At 47.4% G+C, this 14,334-nt stretch overlaps 1 protein-coding gene across 1 annotated transcript in view; it reads left to right on the top strand.

The window, feature by feature from the left end:
• foxo3b (forkhead box O3b) overlaps positions 1 to 11,091 on the top strand; it is a 30,919-nt gene extending 19,828 nt beyond the window's left edge. The window contains exons 2-3 of the mRNA XM_056294157.1: positions 5,473 to 6,948; positions 7,196 to 11,091. Coding sequence (XP_056150132.1) covers positions 5,473 to 6,918 — 1,446 coding nt within the window. The 3' untranslated portion in view covers positions 6,919 to 6,948; positions 7,196 to 11,091. The remainder of the gene's footprint in view (positions 1 to 5,472; positions 6,949 to 7,195) is intronic.
• The last annotated feature ends 3,243 nt before the right edge of the window (positions 11,092 to 14,334 follow it).

The raw sequence follows: 14,334 nt of genomic DNA, 5'->3' as shown, positions 1-14,334 counted from the left end.
CACACACACACACACGGCATCCAAGCTATCCTTGCCCTTCGATCAGATTAATCCATCGGAAAACTACAATTCCTTTCTGATTCCCAGCGACAGAATCTGTTTCATTTGGGAAGGGAACGTGCGCTGTGGATGGAGGGGAGGAGACCGATTCCAGAGGGATTACTCAGCATTTGGTGGGAATTAAGACATAGGAATGGGATTTAGACCGCACAAAAGAGGGTTGCGACGCAGTATTAGGAAGGTGTTTCGAGTACTTTGTGGACTCTGTGTGCTGTACACCCAGGCTCGCCTAAGTAAAGGATTTGTGCGAGCGAGGGCCCGTTATCTCTGCTACGTCCAGGCATGTCCCCGTCACACCACACACCCATGACCGCCACCAGGAGCCCAGCAGGGGTCTACTTTGAATCACCTGAGATTCGTAGTCGGGTATTATTGCGTCTGTTGTGGGTTTACACACAGTGCAGTTAGACAGTGTTCTCTATAAGTGTGTACCCATCTCATCTCATCTCATCTCATCTCATCTCATCTCATCCCATCCCATCCCATCCCATCCCATCTCATCTCATCTCATCTCATCATCAGCCACTTCTCCGGGGTCGGGGGTCACAGTGGCAGCAGGCTAAGTAGGGCACTCCAAACATCCCTCTCCCCAGCAACCCCCTCCAGCTCCTCCTGGGGGATCCCAAGGCATTCCCAGGCCAGACTGGACATGTAGTCCCTCCAGCGAGTTCTGGGTCTACCCCAGAGTCTCCTCCCAGTTGGACGTGCCCAGAAAGCCTCCAAAGGAAGGCGCCTAGGAGGCATCCTAATCAGATGCCTGAACCACCTCAACTGGCTCCTTTTGACGCGAAGGAGCAGCGGATCTACTCCGAGCTCCCTGCGGATGTCCGAGCTCCTCGCCCTATCTCTAAGGCTGAGCCCAGACACCCTACGGAGGAAGCTCATTTCACCCGCTTTATCTGCGATCTCACCCTTTCGGTCACTACCCAAAGCTCATGACCACAGGTGAAGGTTGGAAGAAAGACTGACTGGTAAACTGAGAGCTTTGCCTCCCGGCTCAGCTCCCGCGTTACTGCTGATGCTGCACCAATCCGCCTGTCAATCTCCCGCTCCATCCTACCCTCACTCATGTGTACTCATTGGCCCAAAAAATATGTCCACACACACACACACACACACACTGATGCACCACATGCTTCGTTTTCTTTCCCTCTCAGAGCCGTCTCCCTCATCTCTCCCGCTTCCATAAATGAACAGACAGTTGCACGTCGCACCCTCTGTTTTACACCCTCTCCACTGCCGCTGCCTCGGCTCCAAACTGTCCCGTTTCCCCGTTCCCTCGCTCCTTCCCGCCCAGTTTGAACATTCCCGGCCGACAGTTGACAGTTATGAGCGGTGGCAGGGAAAAGAGCAACACGACACAAGCGCCTGCGTTGGCAGGGAGCGAGGGGTGGAGGAGGGGAGCGATGGATGGGCGAAGAAAGAGACGGAAGATGGACGGGGTGGGGGGCTGACGAAGTGTCAGGAGCTGGCAGGTATCCGTTTACAGAGGCAGGGCGAGCGAACGAGAGGGAGAGAGGAGGGATCTCAAGAGTCCACTCATCTGGCTCTCGTTCATCCCCCGCTCATCCCTAACTTTTTCCTTTGTTTGTCCTCTATGTGGCGTTACTCACTACTTTGTTGGCCCTACGCCTTTATTTACATCGCCCTGGCAGCTGGAAACTGTGTGTGTGTGTGTGTGTGTGTGAGAGAGTCTGTGTGTGTGAGTCTGTGTGTGTGTGCGCAACATTCTGTAATAAAACAGCATTACGTCATTGCCTCAAGAGAAGCTGGCAGAAGATAAACACTGGGTCTCCACGGTATCTCTCCTCATCTCATCTTACCACACAGCAGAGTGCACACCCACACACACATACACATACACACTTACACAGACACACACTTACACAGACGTGTGCATGCACACATGCAAGCATCCACCAGCAAATACAGACAAATGCAAACACATACACGCTCTCAGACACACTCACATGCACACGCACATACACACACTTACACAGATTATACTTACACACACATACACACACAGACGTGCATACACACAGATGCAAGCGTGCACGAGCAAATACAAATGCAAACACACACACACCACACACACACTAATGTATGGAGTTCTTGGTGTATAACGAAGGCATACAACCAGGCATAAAAAAATAGTGGGCATTTACACACACACATATATGCAAACGTGCATGAGCAAATATACACAAACGCAATCACATACACACACACACCCACACTAATGTATGGAGTTCTAGGGGTACAACAGAGGCATACAACCAGGTATGAGAAAATAGTTGGCGTTTCCATACAACACACACCAACACATGCCCAGAAGTTTACACACACACACACAGTCTTGGACTCACGGCGGCCGGGGAGCGCCGTTCCCCCCAGGCCACATAGCATTCGGACCCGTAACTGAAGCCTGCTGTCTGTCCTCTCTGACCGAGCTGAGTTTGACCAGAACAGCCATCCAGACCAAATCCGCTGTAGACTGCAGCCCAGGCAAGCTGAGGCCGCCCGGCCGAAAACAATGTAGTGACTCCCACAGAAGCCCCAAACGGCTCTAGCCCACCTCCATTTTCAACCCCAAGAATCTGCCCCGTCTCGGGGAGTCAAAACATACTCAGGAAAAACCGAGAAGGAAAAATGTATGTATGTTTTGGATGGCGGTTGGCTTGTTTATACGGGGAGGATATAGCGAAGCCCCAGCGTCCCTTGTGGCCCGTAAGACCCGCGTGTTTGTGGAACTGCAGAAACGGGGGAAGCGGCGGGGGGGTGGGGGGGACGCGGAGAGAGACGGGGTCAAGGAAAAGAGAGAAATCAGCAAGGGAAGATTCTGCAGGAAACCAGGGGAACCAGAAGAAGAGGATGATCAGTGTGGAAAAAAGCTAGATAAATATCAAGCGGGGGGGGGGGGGGGCGAGAAGAGGAGGAGGAGGAGAGAACATAAAGCTCGAGATAGAAGGGGGAAAACTGCAGATAATTCGTCAATTATCGTAGCTACACACTCGGTTATGATCATAGATTGTTCTCTCTTTAGAAATGTGCTCTCCAAGTACAGTACTCCACTTTGTACGTGACACTGCTTCTCTGTTCTACCGCTTTCCATCTTGTGGCTCTTTAACCTTCTCGCACAGGAGAAGAGGATGGCTTTTGTGTGCAGCACGCCATCTGTGTCTGTTTGAGTGTGGGAGTCAAATCATTAAAAATGTGTGAATGCTCCCACTCTGAATTGAGGTTTAACATAGTTAAAGGCCGTATGTGCACGGGTGCACATGTGTGTGTGTGTTGCTGTTTGTGTGCCCATCTTTATTCCACTTATAGAAGAGCTATATGAAATCATATTGGCTTAAGCAACCAGATGGCTGCAAGTTTGTGTGTGTGTGTGTGTGTGCGTGTGCGTGTGTGTGTGTGTGTGTGTGTGTGTGCATGTGCACGTGTGTGTTGCTGTTTGAGTGCCCATCTTCATGCCACTATAGAAGAGCTATGATATGAAATCATATTGGCTTAAGCAACCAGATGGCTGCAAGTGTGTGTGTGCACACGTGCATGTGCGTGTGTGCATGCATGTGTGTGCATGTGTGTGTGTGTGTCCAGATGGACATGTACGTGGGGGTAATTTACTAAACAAGTGGGAGTTTGGAGTCCCTAATAATTGCAAGCCAGGTGCTGTGGGATCTGTCATCATTGCTGGGAAGCACTGCCCTGGTTTCAGACCTGTGCCGCTGCATCTGTTTAAACAGAACAATCATAATGGTTTTTTAGTCGACGTGTCTGGAGAATGCTACACACTTTTTCATAAAACATTAATTTGCTTTTTGACTTCCTCTTGCCTTGCCTGGTCTTGTAGACATGGCCCGGCTCTGAGACGTGATCACATCACATCGTCAAAACAACCTGATCCGGCTTTCATTGCTTCCATATTTTCCCCCGCATTCCCCCACTAGGATTAGGTCTTCATTTATGAGCCGTGCAGCATTGTTAAAGTCCAGGATTATTATTACAGACGCGGCCAAAAGTCAAATTTTGTTTGATTTGTGCAGGGGAAAACAGATTTTTCAGACTTCTTTGGTCCATCATATGTGCTGCTTTGTCCCAGTGTTTTGAAGTATTGGATGAATGCGCACAAAGTTTTACGATGTCGCTACAAATGAAAAATATTTCGGAGTTGGAAAGAAGGTCCTATCTAGACTCATCAGATCACTAGTGAAGAAGCCAGTTGTTGAGCAATAAGCGTGTCAACAGGGATGAATTAGGGATGCATTCCTTGACATGCGTCTCTGAAGAGAACGCCGGATCATGAGGAGGGCCGCTGGGCTGTTGTGTGTAAATGTGGCCCCCTTCGCGCGGAGCTCAGGGTAGATCTCCACGTACAGTATCATCATCATCATCATCATCATCATCAACAACAACAACAACAACAACAACAACAACAACAACAACACACACACACACACACACACACACACACACACACACACACACGCGCAATCTGGTGTACATTTCATAATCCTACCCTTACACAACGCTGCATGGGCCACTTTGCATGTCATGTATAATCATGTGGATATCTCCATACTTACATGGCATTCTTTCACTCTTTTCCCTCGGCACACACACGCCAACCGCGGAGGGACAAAACACACCAGCGCTACCTGCTGTTGCTGTTTTCTTGCTCGCTATTGTAAATGGTTTGGTGTTTCATTATTAAACCTGTCCTTGGTAAAAGCAATAGTTTGTACCGCTGCATAATCAGTAGGCACGGGCGTCCGGGTGGCGTGGCGGTCTATCCCGTTGCCTACCAACACGGGGATCGCCGGTTCAAATCCTCGTGTTACCTCCGGCTTGGTCGGGCGTACCTACAGACACGATTGGCCGTGTCTGCAGGTGGGAAGCCGGATGTGGGTATGTGTCCTGGTCGCTGCACTAGCGCCTCCTCTGGTCGATCGGGGTGCCTGTTCGAGGGGGAGGGAGAACTGGGGGGAATAGCGTGATCCTCCCATGCGCTACGTCCCCCTGGCGAAACTCCTAACTGTCAGGTGAAAAGAAGCGGCTGGCGACCCCACATGTATCAGAGGAGGCATGTGGTATCTGCAGCCCTCCCCGGATTGGCAGAGGGAGTGGAGCAGCGACTGGGATGGCTCGGAAGAGTGGGGTAATTGGCCGGGTACAATCGGGGAGTAAAAGGGGGGGGATCCAAAAAAAAGAAAAAAGTAATCAGTAGGCACAACTCCAGTCGTGGTTTTTATAGTCACTTAATGAGAGGATCTCTATGAACTGGTTTACTGGCAACATGAAATACAATGTAGCAAATTAATATTAATGACCGATACAGTTTGACTAATTGCTTCGAAACTATTTTTTTACACAAGACCAACACAACCTCTCTCTCTGTTTGTCTGACAGAATTCCATCCGGCACAACCTGTCCCTGCACAGCCGCTTCATCCGTGTCCAGAACGAGGGAACGGGAAAAAGCTCCTGGTGGATGATCAACCCGGAGGGGGGGAAGGGTGGCAAGGCCCCTCGGCGCCGTGCAGTTTCTATGGACAACAGCAACAAGTACACCAAGTCAGCCCGTGGCCGAGCCGCCAAGAAGAAGGCTGCGTTGCAGGCAGCAGCAGCTGCAGCAGGTGAGGGGGGCGGAGAGAGCCCCTCGGGGTTGTCCAAGTGGCCCGGCAGCCCGACGTCACGCAGCAGCGAGGAGCTGGATGCCTGGACAGACTTCCGATCCCGCACCAACTCCAATGCTAGCACGCTGAGTGGCCGCCTCTCCCCTATCCTGGCCAATCCCGAGTTAGATGAAGTGCCTGATGATGAGCCTCCACTTTCACCTATGCTCTACTCCAGTCCCGGCAGAACATTGTCTCCTGGCAACGCCGCTAACACACCCAATGGAAAAGCCCCGCTAACTGAGCTTCCACGCCTGGCTGACCTGACGGGCACCATGAACCTGAATGATGGACTGACGGATGACCTGATGGATGAGTTGCTGGATAACATCAACCTGGTGTCTTCTTCAGGACAGGCCACTTCGAGGGGTTCCTCAGGGTTCAATTTTGGGTCCAAACCTAATGGACTGGGCTCACCGTCCTCTGCTTCCTCTTCCTCTTCCGCTTCTCCTTCTAATGGCGGTGGTAATGGCTACAGTAACTCCATCTTCGGCCCCCACACAGCAGGCTCCTCTCTGCGTCCGTCCCCCATGCAGACCATCCAGGAGAACAAGCAGACATCTTTCTCCAGTATCTCTCGCTTTGGTAGCCAGACACTACAGGACCTGCTGAACTCTGACGGGAACAGCCACAGTGATGTCATGATGACCCAGTCTGACCCACTGATGTCACAGGCCAGTGCCGCCGCAGTCATTTCCCAGAACTCCCGTCGAGGACTAATGCTCCGCAATGACCCCATGATGAGCTTTGGGACCACTGAAGGGACTCAGGGCATCCAAGTGGGACTACTGCGGGTCAACAGCCCCATTCACAGCTCCATGAGGTCCTTGAATGGGGGACTGAGCTTAGCCAATGAGGCTAACACTCTTGCCAATGCCAAGCAGCAGCTTCTGCACTCGCCTCTGGGAGGTAACAGTTCCTCCTCCATGCAGATCGACTCCTCAATCTTCATGAATGGGACGGTGGGCAACGGTGTTGGACTCTGCCAGGAGCGATTCCCCACAGATCTGGATCTAGACATGTTCAATGGCAGCCTGGAGTGTGACATGGACTCCATCATCAGGACCGAGCTGATGGATGCTGACGGCTTGGATTTCAACTTTGACTCGCTGGCCAACATGAATGGAGTCAGCAACTTCACCAGCACCAAGCAGAGTTCTCAGAGCTGGGTACCTGGCTGAGAGACCGAATCCAAGGAAGGAGCCAAGCAGGTGGGTACATGTTCTGCATGTGTGTGTGTGTGTGTAAACATACAGAATGAACAAATAAACAAATCCAATTTTTATTCCAACCAGCAATTTTGGCATTTAATTCAATTATAAACGTGTAAGTGTGTAATACGGGAAGAGGTGAGGATAATTCAGATCCAGATGCATGAACTATAGAGCAGGAAAAAAAAACATCTTACATATCCAGTGAATACTCAAAATAACTGTCTTTTGTCCCTATTCTCTGCAGGTCCAAACTGTAGTGCAAGAGAAGATCAGACACCCAATGTCCTTTTTTGCCAAACCTGCCATTAGCACAACATAAAAAAAACAGTTCCTCTGTTTACAGAAGACTTCCTCTTGAGAGCTTTACTTTTGCTCCTCCACTGGCGAACCTTCAAAGATCTGACAGACTCCAGTGATACTGAACGTCAGCCCTCAAAACCTCCCGTCAAGACAAGCAAAAAAAAAAAAAACTTTGTGAGACCATCGCAACAAACTGATCTCAGAAATATGCAATTTTTCCTTTTGACAACCAGTCTGACAGAGTTGATTGATATCAAAAACAGACACTGTGTATCAGAAGGGGTTTCAGGTGGAATGCAAGGACTGGATGGCAAGCAAGGCCGAGGGGCGCGCACGGTGCAGTTGTTCCTGTTGCAAAAAAAAGAAGAAGAGATAAAATGTAAAATGAAAACAAAAACGACGTGGTGTAAATTTAATCCAGTGGTTTCCTTGGATGTGTCATGTTGAAAACCCTCCTTTTGTGTTTCCACTCAGTGATTTTAAATGTTCAGTGTTTTTGTTTTTGAGTTTCCTGTTTTAGACAAGTTGTCCTTGAACCAGACACGTTTGTGTAAGACGCAGTGATTTACTGAAATTGTAACAGATGACGACGACAGAGAGAAATTTTGCAGTCGCAGAGTGACCGTATACGAACATACAATCATACACACAGACACACACACGTGCACACTTCTCTCCCCGATGCAGAAGACTCCAAAGCCTTCGAGAGACAGAATTTCTAACGACACACACTTCAGGCTTTTGTTGTTACTTATGATTGCTTGATTTGCTTAAATCTAAATTAATTGTAGTATATTGAAAATTATAATACAGAGTTAAATACTACATGTAGATTTGTATCTTTTGTGTGTATTTAACAGTAAAGGAAAAAAAAAAACAAAAAAAAAACAAACATGGAAATTGACCGAAGAAGGAGGGAAAACTGTCACGGCAAAAGAAGGCAGTGGAGATTTCAGCAAACGGAAAGCCCAGAAGGGGGGACTGAGTCTCTTAACTCTCGGGGCGGGTTCTGTCGACGTTGTTTAATACAGCATATTATGTAGCCAAAATAAATACCTGTTGTTTGAGGGATGTGAGCATCTCCACACCACGACAGGTGTTAACAGTGTTGAATTCTCTGTCCTGAAAGAAAGCCGTGCATTTTTTTTTCTTTTTTTACCACCTGCAGAGTCCAAAGCTGCAGCCACAAGTGTAGCATGGCAAAGTGGAACCTATTGGCAGGGAATGGGGCTATTTGTTTGCCTCATCTCTGCAGAAGCCATTTTGTTTTTCAAGCAAAACAATAAGCTATCTGTGTATATTGCCAAATTACTTGAAACACACAGTAGGACTTGCTGGTAGCCAAATCACATCTCTCTCTCTCTCTCTCTCTCTCACACTCACACTCGCTCTTTTTCTCTCTTTAGACTCTCTCACACTCACTTTCTCTCACTCACTCTCTCACACTTTCACACTCTCACACTCACTCTCTCTCTCACTCTCTAACACAAACATCCACTTGCTTAAACAGTACAAAAGCAGAGTAGGAATAAACAGGGATAGAGCAGGGAAACGTGTAAGCTCTGCTGTTCTCTCGTTAGGAGCTCGTGGGGCTTATTAAGAATATATATATACATATATATATATATATATATATATATATAGCGTCACTCAGGGGGAAAGCGAGTGCTTTCCCACTTAAATAACACCAAGTCCCATTTTGATGTATTTCGAACATTTTGTTGGCAAAACAGTAATGCTTTGTGTTGTGAACTTGTAACCTGTGAACTATTGAACGTTAAAGAGGGCACGGACGAAAGAAGACAAGAGGATAAGTGGAGATCAAGGCATCACTTGGTCTGTCATTTTTGGATTTTGTTGTGTTAGTTTTCTTTTCTTGTGGGATTCATGACTCATACACACACACACACACACACACACACTCACACACAGACACACACGTCCTTCATGGACACATCCAGCGCTCAAATGTCTCCTGAGAGTATTTTTATGTGTCTGTACATGTGTGTGTATGTGTATTTGTGTGTGCGTGTGTGTGTGTGTGTGCGTGCGTGCATGTGTTAATGGACCTTTTTGTGTGTTGTTTAAAATTTGTCTCGGGAGGATGTTATCCTTCGCGATCCCTCATGGTGCATACAGCACAACATTCTGTATGCATGTACGTATTTATGCATTATGAATCGTGTGAAATGCATATATACTCACCCTATGTCCTTATATACCTATGTAGTACTTGACCCTTAGATTTTGTGATACCTCAGAAGGTAGAGTTGAAGAAACGACGAACAACATTATGTGCCGGAGCGGAAGAGAGAATTGTTACCGTTGAATTTTTTTTTCCATTGAGCTTGACTTCAAAATGGCAGACACCACCTGTGTGGTCGCATCTGGAGAACCCCGGTATCCCCTTTTGTGTCTGAGGTAGCCACCTAAATGGCTACCCCGCTGTGTAAAATAGTGTACAGAGGTGTGTATTTCACTTTGAGGCTAAGGCAGAGGACTGAGTGTGTGTGTGTGTGTGTGTGTGTGTGTGTGTGTGTGTGTGTGTGTGCATGGCTGGCCGGCTAGAATGACATACTGTACTACCTGAGGTTTAGTGCATGACCTACCTGTAACCCTTAACCCTTCCGATGGTGCCCATTCCTCCAAAGACTTTGCAATACGCAGGCACCCTGTGTCTTAGGAAACACAATGACAGACGCACACAACCGTTTTCGATCCCTTTAAATTCAGGGCTCACTCGACAGCACATGCAACCATCTCCCACGTGTTGTGGAGGTTTATCATTACACGTGCGGGTACCGTGTCTATTATCCTGGTGCAGATGCAGGGCAGCCTCTTTATGGACGTTCCTCAGCTCGACACTTATAAAATATCTGTTCTGTGGGTTCGTGTCCCATTTGCTCTCAGAAAGGAATACGCCCTTTCTTACTTTAGCATAGTATTGCGTCACAGTGTGACTATGAGCGGGGATTTCCTGTTCCCGGTCACACCTAGAATCTCTCTCTCCGAGTATTGAGAGAACGACCACGCTCCTGTCGGCGGTGGGGAAGTCTCTCATCCATCGGGTGAACAGGGGAGAATTCCGACTCGTTTGCGCTAACTACACACAATATTACGAACGCCTACTTTTCTTATTGAGCCTTAGCACAAATCAGAGACCCTACAGATGCATACGGAAGGTGTCCCGGATATTTTGTACATTTAGCATGCGACCTGTAGAGTTTTGTTTGTCCGTTTGTTGGGGTGAAAGGTCAGGCTACGCATCGAGACACAGCTGAACGAGCCTTCCGTAGGGTTACGTCATATACAAAGGTACGGCCCGTCTTCTCTATTCGTCCCCCCCCCCACACACACACACACAGCCGTGAACAACACAAAGGTTCCTACCTGTGTATATGACCTAACGCTACACTTTCCACGCAAACGCTCACCGCTGTCGCTTCGTTCAGGGACAGAACTCATTATCAGAAGTCGGGAGATTCTTCCTGTTGCCCGGAACACCAACGCACAGCACGCGCACACAAACACAGAGCACCCCACGAGCAAATTTAAAGAAAAAGTAAAGAAAAATCAAGAATAAAAAAAATTATCAGATGTACCGCTAGATACCTTCCACGCCTCTCCTTTTTTCACACACCTCCCTCCTTGTTAACACGCCCTGCCCCCCCCCCACGTCCTCGCTACAAACTCTGAACTTTGCCCTTTGAACTTTGCCCTTTAGTGATCTTGCTTCTTCTCGACTTGATGTTAGTGGGTATTTTCCCTGTGTACTCCATTTTGAATTGTAATCTAGTTTGTATACGAAATGGTGGGCATGTAAATAAAGCTTGGTGAGGCTCCAACACTTATTCCGTGTCCTCGTTTTTTTGTTTTTGTGCGGTACCTGCAGAATTTGTTAATAATTTTCCTGCTGTAAAATCATATATAAGAAGCAAGAGCGTGTACATTTCATAGGCAGAGGGAGGTAGAGCATGCGCGTAACACGATATGAGCAATTTTTGGGGAAACCAGAAAAATCTGCGTTAAGTAAGTTCTGGGTAACATCCAGCGTCCCGCCACTCGGTGCGTCTGAACAGCGGCTCTTGAACTACCCCCGCCACGTAAATCTCCTTTACGTGTCATTCTTAGAGGATCTAAGCAAGTTCCTGGAAGTCCTGTTACACAACGTTTGTTTTGTGTAAAGCTTGCATTAAATGACAGCAGCAGACGCAACTTGACACCTGACTCTCCACCAGGCTGGGGTGCCGCCAGGGATTTTGCGCCCCTATAAAGAACATGACTTAACACCCCATTTATTTATTTAATTAATCAAATAATTGTTTTATTCTTTTCCCGACTTCTCTAAACATTAAACCCCTTCCTCTACCTTCATCCCGTGCTACCAGCTTGCCCAACAATCCCCTCATCGACAGCTTCTCCAATAAGGGACCCATCTTCTTAGTTTGACAAATTTCCATATAAAATGCTCTTAACAAAAAGGAATGCGATACCACCATAGCCCAGATTGAACCTGTGGGCTCTCTCCTTCCTGTGGATCACAAATCAGAGAGGTCTTCGACAAGCTCTGGCCATATGCCATTGGGTAATCGGGTGGGATAAGGGGAAAAACTAGAAAGAACTTTTTTTTTTTTAAATTGAGCACCGTTGTGGCGCCCCCTCTAGTCTGGCGCCCTTAGAATCTTCATAACATTATACCCACTTACAGCGCCACTGCCCCCAGGTACTTTTCCTTAGCCGTGTGACTCATACGAGAATAAGCAAGGGAACTGGAGCATACGCACACCGTTGTTGTGGAGATTCCCAGCCTGACCCTGCCGGTCATGCCCAGAATCCCCCCCCCCCCCCAACACCACCAAACATTAAAACAAGCCCTGGTCAGCCTCATATATCAGCACACGTCCTTAATCCCTTCCTTTAGACTTCAGACTTAAGTCTTTACTGTCCCCAAGGGGAAATTCCTTTCCACAGCACTGTACACATCAGACAGCAGTATATACAAAAGTACACGGTAACAACATACAATGACAGACAACAGTACACACTCAGGCCTGTTTAGCGAGGCCTATTGTTTAAGGCTGCGGGGATCAGGCCTTTCCCAAAGCGAGCCTTTCTGTACCTCAATGATCTGTACCTGCAACCGGAGGGCAGCAGGGTAAGGTTGTGACTGAGTGGGTGTGTGATGTCCTGTTCTATAGAGGTTGCAATGCCCAGATCAATTATCTTGGCAGCGGTGTTGGTTAAGGGTGCGAGTTTGGCCCGGTTGGTAACAGATAACATGTTAAAGAAGCAGGTGGAATAGTACAGCAGTACAGTAGCATGGGCTGACTAATGCTCTGGTACAAATATAGGAGAATATGGGGGGGCAACATAGAGTCCTTTAAGCTTGCGGATGACTGATAGTCTTTGGTGGTGCCTTCCCTGCCTTATCCTCCTGTTTTACTGCTCTTAGGAGGTTGGGGGGTCAATACCTAGCTTTATCCACTGCCAGAGGTCAAGCTTGTTGCATAATGTCATGAAAAGGATTCTTCACATGATTAGCCGGGGCTGTGATTTGTAAAGTGTGTGTATGTGTGTTTGTGTGTGTGTGTGTGTGTGTGTGTGTGTGTGTGTGTGTGTGTGTGTGTGTGTGTGTGCGCATGTGGTGGTACAGGGTTTGGATGTGGGAGGAGAAGAGTTGTACTGGCTGTACAAGTCCATTTTAAAGATAGTCCTTTCAGGTTTCTCAGATACAGTCTCTCAGATACAGTTCCCATACAGTCACCCTGCCAGAATGCTCTCAGTGGCACCAGAGTAAAAGGTTTTCTGGATCTGTGGGGAAATACTGAACTTCTTCAGTTGCCTGAGGTGATAAGACGCTGCTGGGCCTTTTTCACCACAGTGTCTGTGTGAAGTGTCCATGTTAGGTCCTTCGGTGTTCTGAGGGCCGAAGTACTCATCTTCAGGTACTTCGGTCCTCAGAACACCGAAGTACCTGAAGCTGCTCACCCTCTCTTTCTGAGACCCTAGCGATTGAGAGAGGGGTGTCGGTACTCTGCTGTGTCTTTCTGATGTCCACAACAAACTCCAAATGCATCTGCTGATGTTACCATAATACTAGTAATACACACATAAAGCTGGTAAATGCAGTTAACAACCTCAAAAACATATTTTAAAATAGCGCTGAAACACAATATGTTAAAAAAAACCAGGATTTTTCTATGTACAATCATAAGGTTCTTTTCAACACAGCTCCCAGAGAAACCTAGAACTTCCCATAGGCACAATTTGGATCGTTTCTGATACTTCTCAGATATTTACAAAATATGCTTAAAAAATCTTTATAATGCCGCTTTCTTTTCTTTTTTTGTCAGTCGGTCTCCTAGAATATTTGTTAAGATGCAGGCTATGTTGTCATAAATGGTGCATTCATGACCACAACTGTTTATCAGTGTTACCAAAACCCTCACATGCCTCAGGTGGCTCAAGCCTCAGCTACGCCTTTAAATAGGAGTCAAACAGAAAGAGGGACCTCAAGCAAACAGAAGTCTATTTGTATCTTTAAATGGCCTTTCAACAACCCTAAAAAGCAGATTTACCGTATTTCCTGGAATACAAGCCACACCAGAGTATAAGTCGCACACAGCAAAAAATGTGATGTTGTGAGGAAAAAACATATATAAGTCGCTTCGGTGTATAGGTTGCATTTATATGGTGTACCATAGAAATTGAACGACAGTAGAATGGAGATTCCAATTCAAATCAACATAGCAGGATGGTCACCATTTTTATTTGAACCGCTGCTACTGCAAAGAACTGTGACCATTGTAGTGGGCTAACTTCCATATAAACTTCCGTATACCGACATGCAGCAAATCACAGACTTTTTTTAAGTTGCAGTAACAACCAAATGAGCACTGGAGTAGTACGAACAGTTATGGCCCCACTGACGTGTGTTATCACCATGACAATTAGCAACAATCGCTATTTTCTTTTGAACTACTCAAATGACCACGACTAATGTCCGTTCTATCCATCCATCTATCTATTATCCGAACTGCTTATCCTGCTCTCAGGGTCGCAGGGATGCTGGAGCCTATCCCA

The sequence above is a fragment of the Lampris incognitus genome, chromosome 15 (assembly GCF_029633865.1).
Source record: "Lampris incognitus isolate fLamInc1 chromosome 15, fLamInc1.hap2, whole genome shotgun sequence".
NCBI lineage: Eukaryota > Metazoa > Chordata > Actinopteri > Lampriformes > Lampridae > Lampris > Lampris incognitus.
The sequence above is the reverse complement of the archived record's forward strand: the minus strand, read 5'-3'. Positions and strand labels throughout refer to the sequence as shown.